We start from the raw sequence: 13696 nt of genomic DNA on the forward strand, positions 1-13696 counted from the left end.
TCTGTCTCCATGCTCTTTAAAAAAGAGTAAGCATAAGATAAAGCAAATCTGCTTCACGGTAAATGTGTAGTTGAGAAGAAAGGACATTCTTGTCAGAAAGGTTTAGTTTTTACGTCATTCAGTACTGTACCAGATACTCTGATGGACCCTCATTTGGTTGCCTTCCTGCTGTGGACCAGTCCAGGTCACCTGAAGCGTCTCCTTTGACTTCTAAGGAGTCAGTGAAAAGTAACAGGACACACATTCAGCCCACGCTTTCAATGTCTTTCTCTCTCTGTTGACTGGATGAAACTTCTCTGTCTCCAAAGGACAACTTGGTCCATTTAAGTTCACAGTCTCTTTCTTTGAGAGAGACGTGGCGTGGGTATGGTTGACTGGAACAAGTCACCTCAAAGGATTAATCAGCTCTGGAAAGTGGGCTAACTGCTCATATTTGGGGCTTTAGCTGTATTTAAGTACAAACGTGATTGAGGTTTAGGTAAAGTGCGTCCCACCCTGTCATGAAGAACACCCAGTTTTCACAGGGGCTGTGAAATTTTTCTGTTTCTAGATATATTTCCCAGGGAGGAGTGAATAGGAGAGCATAATTAAACAAAGTAAAAGGAAAGTGCTTGCAGAAATCTACTTGGCGTTACATACTTTGTCTGTATTGTTTGTTTTCAGTCTTGTTTTCCTAAGAATCCACAGTGTATCTGGCTACCTTGTTTCTCCAGTCCTTCCTCATAAAAACTCCAAGAAGCTTTTTGCTAAACTTCCGCCACATCTGAATGAGGGAAGAGCATTCAAAGCTGTTAAGTACTTACAAACTTTAATAAAAGTGGTTGCTGAAAAATGGAGATGTATAAAGCTAACTTCTGCACTGTAGCAAAGGTTACTGTAAAAACTCAAGGCTGATGGATCCTGCCCAGTGCGCCAGGAACCACTTGCTGGTTATGTGTAAGTTTCCCTGTCAATGGATAGCTGGGAACTCGCTGCACAACCTGTTGCAAGTTGCTGTGTCCCAGTGATTAACCGAAGTGGAAGAGGGATGAAGGGACACTTGAAGTACAGTGGCGAGGTATAGTGAAGAAGCGGATCGTTGCCTTAGTAGTGGTTGAAGATAAGGAGCACAGGACACACATTCGTGGAAAACTGGGCTTTATTGATTCTGCTCAGCTTTCTTCTTTGCTCTTCTACTTTTACTGTAAAACTTACTTTCATTTTTTTATTCTTCTTTTACATTTGTAAGTCTCATTAATAAATAACTGAAATAGTTGACCTCTTATATAAAGGTGAAAATAGCTGGTGCTCTTATGCGAGAGGAATGCAAATATGTGTTACTTTATTACATGAAGCTCTGTGTGGTCCAAGTCTAGAAGAAAGCTGGGCCACATGTATAGATGTGGATGATGTGCTATCTTGAAGGGAATGCTGACACTGGTTGACAAGAGAGGTGTTTGCTTTAATTTAGAAACTTGAAATTTTGTATTCGTTCAAAATCTGAACAGCTCAGAACTGTAACAGCAGTCTTCTGGCTTTCATAGACTTCAAGAAATATTTTGCACATTGTTCACATTCTCTAAAATTTAATACATGACAATTATATCTCTAGCACTGTAATTGAGATTTAAAAAGTTATTTAAAGAAAAATAGAGGATGATTTATTTTATTAAAATTTTCTCATGTGGATTAATTAACTGAGATTGGGCAAGCTCTTCATATTGTCATGTTCTTGTTATGCTCTGAAGTTGGCTTTCCTAGTTGTTTGTAGGAAGTGTACTAAATGAGTATAGCTGACCAAGTCGAGTCTTTACTTACCCCTGATTTTGGTCATGATTTTTTAATGAAGATCAATGCATATGAAAAATACTGTAGCCGCTATCTGTTCTCTCCCCTATGACGGTGTTTAGGGTTTTTTTTCGGTTGGTTGTTTTGGTTTGTGGGTTTTTTTAGTTCTTTAAAAATGTGGAACTACTGGTTCAGCGATTCCACTTACATGCACACGTATACATGTTTACCATGTTCAATGTATTTCTGTATTTGTAGGGGTTTTTATTTTCTTAATTTCTTTTCAGCGGATATAGCTCAGAGATACAGGATAAGCAAATATCCAACCCTGAAACTCTTCCGGAATGGAATGATGATGAAGAGAGAATACAGAGGCCAGAGATCTGTGACAGCAATAGCAGATTATATCAGACAGCAGAAGAGTAACCCTATACGGGAGGTCCAGGATTTGGAAGAAATTAGTTCTCTTGATGTAAGTATTTCAATTTTATTCCTTCTAAATATATTCTTATTCTATTTATTTTTTAAAGTGTTGAACTGGTGAAACATAACGTAGTTGAAATATATATTTACTTCTTTTTCCCATTCAGAAATGTTGAGTGCTGTTTTTAAACTAAGTGCAAAACTGGATCATTTCCAGTATTACAGATTGTTCCAATATAATCGCTTTCAACTGCATTCATTTTGTTACAATAACTCCACTCTCAAATTACTCATCTCACTTTTAATAGTTTGAAAAGAATTGTATGTTGTATTTGACAAGATACTTCTAATATTCCTCGCTGGAAAAATTTTCACAAGGATGCTTCTGAATATTGAAAAGATGGAAAAGAAATAACTTCTGCACAGTTATTGGCTGTTGAATGAATGGCACCTCTATATTTAATATCCTTAGGGAGTAATGATAGTTGTTGATGATTTGAGGTAAGTTATAATTTAAGCTTTGTTTTTACAGCGCAGCAGAAGAAGTATTGTTGGATACTTCGAGCAAAAGGACTCTGACAATTACAGAACGTTTGAAAGAGTAGCAAATATTTTGCATGATGATTGTGTGTTCCTGTCTGCCTTTGGGTAAGCTTTAAAATTTCTTGATTGCATGGCTTCATTATTGAAATTATGTTAATGAGTTGTGTACAATTTAATTGAATGGACTTCTGTAATACTTTCAGTGTGGCATAACTGAAGAGACCAGACCTTAACAGATAAATACACTGAGAGAAGGATAGGAGGAGAAAACTGCTGTGAAATCTAGCTTGCTTTTTTTTTTCTTTTTCTTTTTTTTCCACTCTGTCAGTATAGTTTAAATGTAATTGGGGATGTTTTGGAGAGGGATGCTAGACAGTTGTGTCCTAAGACCCTGCTTCTTTGGAGTGAGAGGGGAACAAGTAGGGAAGAGATTGGAAACTTTGGCAAAAAATTTTATCAGCTTTGCAGATTGAGTAACTTTTTTTTTTTTTTTCAAACTCCGAATTTTTTTCTTTAAAATATGACCATTTTTTGTAGGAGTTTTTTCCTTCTTTTTATAGTTTTTTTTTTCTCCTTTCCTTTTTTCCTGTAATGAATAATTCAGTAGTTGCTTTCTCACTTCCTCTTGATGTCAGGGAAAAGGACCTTGTTCCAAAATGCCTGATTTCTGTGCCTGGGTCTGTGTCATGCGAATTCTGTGTCACTGCACATGCTAACGGTTTAGAAAAGCAATTGCATTGATGAGCTACATAGTGTTTAGCCTATTCAAATTTCTCCTTGTTATACAGATTTACAGCAACATTTTAAAATATTCAAAGATCTTCACTGGAAGAAGAATTAAAAAAGGGAATCACTCCCAATTTAAGTAGCATAATAAAATGCAATTATAGATTCTTTCTGTGGTGTTTAATGTGCCAGCACCACCCAATTTAAAATGATTGGGCATTAATGTCAATGCAGTGGTTTGCAGTCTACCCACAGCTGCAAGATCAGGAATTTGCATGGGTTGTACTAGCTTTTATACTGTATACAGTTATCCTAATTGTTTTTTGAATTTGATGTAGTAAAGAATAGGGGAGAAACTGAGAGGATCTATCGAGATAGAAAATATTTCATCTGTTTGAACAAAATCTGTTGTCAGTTGCTGACGCCTCTTCCAGTATGTTTCCAAAAAAAGGTTAGGGAGTGGGGAGAGTATTCGTAATGTGCAGTACCCGTGGCTTTCCTTTCCTTCAGTTCTCAATTAGGTATCCTATGACTGTATAAGGAGACGGCCATGAGAGAATAATCAAATCTTGTAAATCTGTGGTCTGCAGGTCTGTTGGTCTTATCTCTAGAATGGCCGTTATCTCAAATGTTTTCTGATGAGTGCATCCATGCTTGTTCTCAGGGCAGCCAGTCTGAGTTTCTAGAATTTTATTTTTTGCCCCCTCATATGACTTTTCATTCTTTTCAGGAATGCCTTTTAAAAAAATCATTAGTTAAAATTAATATCTTTAAGACTCTCTCCCCTATTGTTTGAGTCTGTCTGTCTGGTTTGCTATATGTCAACTTCATATAAAAAGAAGTTGTCTCCCACCACTCAGTGTTAGCATTTGGTTGTTGGATGCCATTTTTGAAGTAGTTACTATGGGTTTTTTGGTTTTGCTTTTTTTTTTCTTTCTTTACATATAAGTAATAAGCAAACATAATGGAACGGATCAGAGTCTGATTATTTGCAGCCCATGTAACTAAAGATTGCACAGGAGGCTTGTTATTTTCTTCTCCAAGATTCCTGTTCCCTTTTTAACCTGGAGCTGTTTCTGTTTTAAAGTGCAGACTTGGAATCTAAATGTTTTCATGTCTGAGTGGCTGTGGCTCCCAAGCTTCCTAAAAAATTATATGTGAAAAGACTTCCTAGGGAGATACTGGCTATATAACAGTGTTTTCTATTCAGATTATGTATAGCAAAACGTTTCATGGGGAGCTGGCACTGATCAGTCAAACTCTTCTGACTGAGCATCCTAACAGCCCCTAGGAGAGATTTTTGGTTTTGCTATGGACATGATTCAACAGGTGCATGGTTTGGGAGGTATATGGTAATGTGAACTGTCATGTTCAAATTCCTGGTAAGCTAAAATAAACTCAAAACGATCAGTTTGACAGGAAAAAATAATTACTTTGCTGACTTCTGTAAAGGCAGAACTGTTCCTTGCTATGCCAAAATTATTCTGGTTTTAGGTAATTGTAATAGATTATTTTTAAACTGTATTAGTGGTACTTAGTTGCAGATCATCTTGATAATTAAAACTATTCTTAAATTGACTGATCCTTACAGTTCTGTTAAGATCTGAGGTGACCACAGAGCAAGACTAATGAGAGAAGACTTGTAAGCGAAGGAGACAGGAAGGATACTGATGAAGAGATGACTAGAGGTAGATTTTGGAAGTAGAACTAGAGAGAGAAGAGAATGACCTTGTGCCATTGAGCTATAGCATAGGAACCCAAATGCAGAAAACCAAAACAAACAGCCAAAATACACTTTTATCTTAAAAGGCTATGATGAACTGTAGGTAACTCATGGAAGAGAGTGACGAATCTAGGAACCATTTTAATTTTATGTTAGCAAGCAAATACTTGGGGTGAGGGGCAGGTTGTGAGGTTGCAAGAGTTTCACGTTCTTCATTACTGCTTCAAGAAGAGACACAATGCAAACTGAAGAGTTTCCGTTTCGGTAGTTGTTTTAAAACAACTATCCACCCGAGAGTCCTGAGAGAGCTGGCGGATGTCATTGCCAAACCCCTGTCCATTATCTTTGGGCAGTCTTGGCTCACTGGGGAAGTTCCGCTGGACGGGAGGCTGGCGGATGTTACCCCCATTTACAAAAAAGGGCGGAAGGAGGATCCGGGGAACTACAGGCCTGTCAGTTTGACCTCGGTGACGGGCAAAGTCATGGAACAGGTTATCTTGAGTGCTATTAATGAGCACATACAGGTTAACCGGGTGATCAGGCCCAGTCAACATGGGTTTATGAAAGGCAGGTCTTGCCAATCAAACCTGATCACCTTCTATGACAGGGTTGACGAGGGAAGGGCTGTGGATGTAGTTTTCCTAGACCTCAGTAAAGCCTTTGATACAGTTTCTCATAGCGTTCTGGTTGAGAAACTGATAACTGCTGGCCTGGATAGGCACACCCTCCTTTGGGTTAAAAACTGGCTGGATGGCCGGGCCCAAAGAGTGGTGGTAAATGGGGCTAAATCTGGCTGGAGGCTGGTCACCAGTGGGGTTCCCCAGGGCTCAGTGCTGGGTCCAGTTCTGTTTAACGTCTTTATCAATGACCTGGATGAGGGAATTGAATGTACCCTCAGTAAATTTGCGGACGACACCAAGCTGGGAGGCTGTGTCGATCTGCTCGAGGGTAGAGAGGCCCTTCAGAGGGATTTGAACAGACTGGATTGTTGGGCTGAGGCCAATGGCATGAGCTTTAATAAGGCCAAGTGCAGAGTCCTTCACTTGGGGTATAAAAACCCCAAACATCGCTATAGGCTCGGGGAAGAGTGGCTGGAGAGCTGCCTGGCGGAGAAGGACCTGGGGGTGTTGGTTGACTACCGGCTTGCTATGAGCCAGCAGTGTGCCCAGGTGGCCAAAAAGGCCAATGGGATACTGGCGTGTATCAAGAATAGTGTGACCAGCAGGAGCAGGGAAGTGATCCTGCCCCTGTACTCGGCACTGGTGAGGCCGCACCTGGAATATTGTGTCCAGTTTTGGGCCCCTCGCTTTAAGAAAGATACTGAGCTCCTGGAGCGGGTCCAAAGAAGGGCGACCAAACTGGTCAAGGGGCTGGAAAATAAAACTTATGAGGAGAGGCTGAGGGAAATGGGGCTGTTTAGCCTGGAGAAAAGGAGGCTGAGGGGAGACCTGATTACGGCCTATAAATACTTGAGAAAAGATGGTGGGGAGGTGGGGGAAGGACTCTTTACATTAGTGATGGGTGATAGAACAAGAGGAAATGGGCATAAGCTTAGTCAGGGAGATTCAGGTTGGATGTTAGGAAGTATTTCTTCTCTGAAAGGGTTGTCAGCCACTGGAATAGGCTGCCCAGGGAGGTGGTTGAGTCCCCATCCCTGGATGTGTTTAAGAATAGGGTGGATGATCTACTTAGGGATATGGTTTAATGGGGATTAGGGATGGTTGGACTTGATGATCTCTAAGGTCTTTTCCAACCTAGAAATCTATGAATCTATGAAAAAGGTATATCTTAAGGCATTTAGGGTTTTCACATCATGTCCCCAGTTTGAGTTGTCTGAAACGAATCAATCAGAACTGCAGCTACTGAAGTGGAAGAACAGAGAAGAGGACATTTTGGGTTCTACTGCAGGCTTACCCTAGAGCATATATTTCATTATAGATTACTATCAGCTTACCAAGCAGTGATTGGGCAGGTGGCTTCTGTGTCTTCACTTTCTTCTTATTCAATGAAGGATTGTTTGGGATATGAGTGGTTTACCTCAGCGATGATGGTCACAAAGAAGCCTAATTTCACATAATGAGAGCAGTCATGTCTGGAATACGAAAATGCTTTTTGAAATAGGTATCTCTAAACTGCTGCAAATACTGATAGGCATAACACACGATGCAAGGCATCTTCTGTATGTGATAAGAAAGGGATAATTGGATCAAATTAAATAGATAAAATGTAGGTACTTTTAAGTTAAGCCTTATGATGTCCCTTTTTTTTTTCTTGGCCCTCTAAATTGTTCAGACCTCTAGAAGATTTACCTCATCTTGCATTGAGATAAGAAGTAAAAATATCTCAATTTTTTTTTTCCTCCCCCTTATATCTCTTAATCAGTCTTCACCAATGCTAATGTTGAGTCCACAGAAGAAATACTATAATTGGAGAAGCTGGAACACCTAATTAATGTTTTCCAGAGCCTGACATGCTTTCTTTTTAGCCTGCGCTAAAAGCAAAAGAAATAGGTAGTTCATTTTGCTCTTTCTGGCATATGCAGCCAGTCAGTTCTGTCTTGCAGCATGAGTTACGTTAGAACACTAAGGCATAGGAGAGAAGGAGAGGAGGCCTGTTTTGATGTCTGAAGGTGGAGGAAGGGTTTATTTTTGTTGAGAACTTTTTTTCCTTAGTTTTTTTCTATCTTCTCTGTTGGTTGCATAGCTGTGCCCATTTGTTTGAATAAGAAATGATAATTTGGAGGGTACAACCTAGCAGCTTTCAGGGCGCTCTGTTGTGAATGGGATTAAGGAACCATGAAATGTTCCAGAGACAGGGGAGGAACTTACTAAGGTGACATATTAAGCTGAATACTAAGGAAGAACTGCACGTGTTCTCCGGGTACACACATACCATATCATCAGTGGTCAGAAAGTGCATGCTGTGTCTTGTGCTCTCTAGATCTGTTTTGAGGGTAAAATGGACAGTGTGGGTTTATTTGCTATCCATTTTCTCATAGCTTGTGCTGGTAGAGCACCTCAAAGCCCTTCTTTATCAGGGTGAGAAGATGTAAATTCCTAGTGTAAACAATGGAACAGGAAGAGTAAATGCAAACAAGAATCCACCTTTCTGTCCTCTTATTTCCTTAAGAATAGATGTGGGTTTGGTGGTGTTTTTTTTAATTTACATGGTTATATTAATTCATTAACATTATTCTCTGGTCTCTTTTCTAAAATTATGCTGGCATTCATCACTCGCACTTTGATACCTTTAGTCCACACTTGTAATCTTAGGGATGCATCTTGCTGACTCCCTTAATATCTTCTTATCTAGCCAGGCCAAGTTTCTGTGGAGCCATTTTAGAGCTTACTTTAAATTAAAGATTAAGGATTTTAATTCTCAAATTTTGAAGGGAAAAAAGAAGTAAAGAAAGGATACAAATGAAAATATGACTTTTTGGTATCTCATTTATTTTGTCTCTACCAAGACATGCTTACTGGTTGGTTTGTTGTAGGGCTGTTTCAAAAGCAGAGAGATTTAGCGGAGACAATGTAATCTACAAGCCACCAGGGGTAAGTGTAACTATCTATTTTATTCTGCTTATTGTCATTATATGTGAATATGAAAGAGTGGAGACTATTCGGATCATTCAGTATGTTACTGCATCTAAATCTTAATTTTATTTCATCACTCAATAGTTTGAGAAATAGGATCATAGGAACTAGTGTTTTTGAGTCAGTGAAAAAGATCTTGATCTCATTTGTTGCCGATTAAGTGTACAAAACTTAAATCTGTCACTTTAAATGTGAATGTCCAGATTTTTTTTTTCCTGTAGAAACACAGTCAACTCATCATGTGTATAGATACTTTGTGTTCTATAGAAGTCTTAAAAATCTGTGAACCTCAACATCTGGTGGACTTCATGTTTTTCAAAGCAAGTGACAATTACTAAGTATTTTTCTGACTGTCACTTGCCTGTCTTATGTGTATTAGCCTACAAGGGTTAAGAGCTGTTCTCTGTGTTTAAAAAAAAAAAAAAGAAAAAAAAAACCAAACATGGAAAAACACCAGAATTAGTAAAATTACCTATATGTTAACAAACTCTCATAAACATAGTTTTACTTGAGGAAGAATTCAGTACAGAAGAAAATCTGCAGGAATTGCATTTTAGAAACATAATTAATATCTGAAAATCTGCTCCCTTCTCAAATTTAACGTATTAAAAAATTTGCTTACAAAAGAGAAATAAAATAAAAAATACCTAAGGGGAGAGGGAGTTTCAAACCTTTTTCTGCAAAAGCAGAGTTTATTAGGTTATCTAATTTATATGGCATTTCTGAGTTAAGGTGTGTTCAGTTATGGCCACAGCTTGCGAAGTCATGCTTCACTTCATGTTAACCAAAACTGTAATTACATGAAAAGATGGCAGCACTGAATTCTGAGTTGAAACTACTAGCAAATAAAAGAAAACCATTATTTATTCATCTCTCTTTTGCAAAGCAAATGTAAAATACTAGTTTTGAGTCCTGTAGGACATCAGGAGGGTTTTTTGATGAGTCTTTGTAACTATCAGCGTGAAGCAGCTTAATATCTGCATTTAGTTTATATCTAAATGGGGGGTTTAGGTATGTAGATACTATTTCTTAACCTAACAGAACTCTAAATAGCCTTTATTTGAAGCATCTCTAATTTGGAAACAAAGTACCTTCTCAGTTCTTCTTAAGTTGTCTTAAAAGTGGAGTTGACTGCATAAATGGTCATATATAATATTTATCTTCCCAATGTGCTTTTGTAACATAGTTAATAGAAATATTGTATGCACAAGGGTTACCATTGGTATAAGACTGATTTTCAATATTTTTATGGATATTGTTACTTTGTCAGGTAAATAATCTTCTTTGTAGGTAGCAATGTTATTTTTACTGTTTTCAACTAGCGTATTTTTCTTTTCAACAGGAAAATGCTCCAGATATGGTGTATTTAGGCTCACTAACCAATTTTGATTTGATTTATGCATGGACACAAGATAAATGTGTACCACTAGTTCGAGAAATTACATTTGAAAATGGGGAGGTAATAATTTTTTCTACCATTCTACTTTTGCAGTTTTTTCTCTCAAAACCAAAATGTCTCTTTCAAGGTCTCTAATCCATGCCAAAGAACTTTCTGCATGCTTTGCTTCTGGCAGAAAATAGCTGTCAGGTAATGTCTTTTCTTTTGGAGCTTTTTAGTTAGACTTGAAACTCACTGGAGACAGATTTGTAGTAGTTCTGTAGACTACTAAAGTAAGAGGTTATAATCATGCATATAGATCACAGAAGAAGTGTCTAGTGATCTGCAGAGTGTGGACACCTGAACGCTAAGGATGTGCCTGTATAAGAAGGTGTGTGTCTGTAAGTACACTTGGGTGTGTAACACCTTGCGAGTACGTTGCATTATTCATCTAAAGTAAGCACATATTATTTATACAGATGTTATGACTAAATATTGATTTAAGATCCAGACATAAATTTTACTAAGGTGCTTTTTGCATCTATTATGACCTTGAAAAAATGCTTCTAGTCAGGGTAGAAAATATCCATGTCGGTCTGTGCCTGATGGTTTGAAAGAGTAAAATAGTTATGAACAATCCTTTAGTTGTAATCAACTTTTTAAATTTAATGTTAAAGTTAGTAGTAGAAAAACGTTTCTGTACTAAGCACTTCCAAAGCATTATGTAACAAATAAAAACATTAAATGGTGGTTGACCATCTACAGACCCGGCAATCTTCTGGGAATTGTAATAAAAACCATGCGATTTTTTTTGTTGTTGTTGATCTGTGTTTAAGCACTGGTACCTTCTTAATCTTTTTAACATCATATGCTCTTTCCCTTGCGTTTCTTCTTTTCTCTGTAGTTCATAAGATGGAATTTGGAATTCTTCTTGTTACCCTTATTTTCTTTCAATGCTTTCTGTTTTCTTTTGTAACTTATTCATCTTTCATCTATTTCCAACTCCATATTATAATTTTTTTTTTTGTAAAATAACCAGCAGGGGAAAAAAAAATCTTTAGAAAATTAGCAAGTTTGTAGTATCTCAAAAGGAGTATTTGTGCATAGCCACAGCATCTGCTAGAAACACTGGTGAGACTTGTAACAAATTGCACTATGTTGTCCACACTGGATTAGAAACCAAAGAATCAATCAGATGATTTGTTCTCAGTTTACACACTTAATTTTTCTATCCTGAATCTGCAGCCTGTGTAACACTGCTGTTTTGGGCATGCACAACATGTCAGGTTACATGACAGAGGGCAGGAGTAGGGCAGAATGCACAAAATGGTTTAAGTACAATCTCCTAGTCAACCCAGCCAACTTTTATGGCAAAGTTCTGTTAGTTAAACAAATTTTAATTCTTCATTTGCAACTCAGTATGTAAAAGATGCCACATGTTAACATGTTTAGAAGTGTGTGGTAGATTTTCAGTGTACTTTTCCCATGGTGAAATGGGATTCTGAGCCTTGGAAGCCAAGGTTTTCATCGCTGTCAGCTTGTACCACATTGTGTTGTGATTTTTCTGGTTTTTCTCTCAACTCTCGACTCCTGTTTACTTAGGCAGATATTTACAATTCCAATGTGACATTTTGCCTAGCAACATTTGTTTAAAAATTTCAGTGCTGGCAGTACCCAAACAAATTTAAACATGCCAAAATTGAGATTGTACAGTATTTAAATAGGCTCTTAATGCATACTGCACCATATTACAGTGTAAAAATACAAAGCACTGTGACTGTTAAGCTGTGTTTATGGTACTAGAATACCACAGAAATAAGATCAAGACAGTAATTTCTACCACAGACTTGAAATTCCATTTTAAAATCAAAACTGGCCTCTGTAAACTGCTGGTAGGTTTTTCCCTCATTTTCTTTCCTAATGTTTTCATTATCTGGTAAGTGTCATGGGCAAGCTAGCCAGGAAGATGCCCAATCTGAATGGAGTTCATCATTGTAACTTTAGACAACATGCAGTAATTGAAGTAAGGTCTTCTGATAGAGAAGACAGTCTGTTTGAGAGAAGAGTCCCTGTACTTGATGTGAAAAGACTGTTGGGATCAGTAACGTCATTCAGAAGAAGTCACCATTTAACCTGTAATCAGTCTGTTTAGTTTTACATTTAGTGAACCGTGTAGTCTGATGATGGTGCTGAACTGTAAGTTTTTGAAAGGGTAGAAAGTTTCTCAGAGACATACAGAAGTAATGTGGGCAGCTCAGATCTAATGAAAACTCTTTTGATATTATTCTTAGTGCCAAATGAGACAGTAGCTTTTGAGGGAGCAGTCCAAAGCAGATGAAATACCTATGCCGCTGGCCACATCCTGATCAGTAAGACATGCTATGAAAGCTGGAATAGAAAAGCAAACTAAAGAAGGTACTTTATAGAAACCAGGTAGAGCCAAAATTAGCAAGGCTTTCAAGCCAGCTGTCCTAGCAGCTGTTTCGATATGAATTGATCTGGTGAATATGAGTTGCCACATATAAGGGCTTTAGCTATGCAGATACCAGAACTGAGGTTGTCCTTTTAGCTGCTGGCAAGCGAGAGAGCAGCTTAGAGCTGGAATACCAAGCTCTGTTTGGGAGTTCTGCCTCTGGAAACATACCTGCTGAAATGAGTGAGGAAATGGAGCCGTAATTGTAGTGGTACGAAACAGACTTTTTCCCATACTCTAATAGGAGAGGAGGCTGAGACCCAGCCGAATTCATGTGTGTAAAAATGAGCAAATGTGATTAATAGTTGGTTTAGGGATGAAATGGGAAGCTTGGGTTTCGTCGAAAGCACTGAAGTTATGAGGATCTTTGCACTCTGCTGTTAAAAGCTTCAACTTACCTGACACACTTGTTTGAAGGGAGAATGGTAGCCATTTCAGGTACACTATGTAACTGGCTGCCTGCTGATATGGAAAGCATTTCTTCCAACTTACTGCAAATCAAAAATATCTGAAGAAACTATTCTATTTGGTGGCAGAACGAACAAATGCTGTCTTTCTGAAAAAGCATAGATATTTTATTCTGATACGGGCTAGAATTCCAGAAATAGCAGCAGTTGCTTGTACACCAGTTGTGCAAATGAAAGATAGGCAAGACTGTAGGCATTCGTTGGACGATAAATTATTATTTCATCAATCAGGCTCTAGCAAGTTGAGCTGATATTCAAAGGTGCCTAAAACACTTTTGAAGCAAGCAAATACCTGTTGTTCTTGTTTTGTTTGGGTTTTCAGTAAAAGAAAAATCCCAAATAAATCATTCAAGGAGTTCCTACATTTATCTGTCCCTGGACAGAGATCTTCAAAAGGCACTCAAGCTGCAAGAACACATTTCTATGAGGAACTAAAGCTTGCCTGTCCAACAAAGGTTTTCATTTCTTTGTCAATTTTAGTAAAACACTAGCCTGTGAATTTAAGAATGGTGTTATACAAATGACCAGTTAGGACATAGTTACTGGCGAAATAGTAGTACTTGATCATAACTGATATAGCAATATCATTCGCTTCGGCTCCTT

At 38.0% G+C, this 13696-nt stretch overlaps 1 protein-coding gene across 1 annotated transcript in view; it reads left to right on the forward strand.

Moving 5' to 3' along the window:
* Positions 1-13696, forward strand: part of ERP44 (endoplasmic reticulum protein 44) — a 53665-nt gene that overhangs the window by 33231 nt on the left and 6738 nt on the right. Inside the window, exons 5-8 of the mRNA XM_086609158.1 lie at positions 2055-2239; positions 2723-2838; positions 8676-8733; positions 10118-10234. Coding sequence (XP_086465284.1) covers positions 2055-2239; positions 2723-2838; positions 8676-8733; positions 10118-10234 — 476 coding nt within the window. The remainder of the gene's footprint in view (positions 1-2054; positions 2240-2722; positions 2839-8675; positions 8734-10117; positions 10235-13696) is intronic.

Source organism: Tauraco erythrolophus, chromosome 3 (assembly GCF_009769465.1).
Source record: "Tauraco erythrolophus isolate bTauEry1 chromosome 3, bTauEry1.pri, whole genome shotgun sequence".
Taxonomy (NCBI): Eukaryota; Metazoa; Chordata; class Aves; order Musophagiformes; family Musophagidae; genus Tauraco; species Tauraco erythrolophus.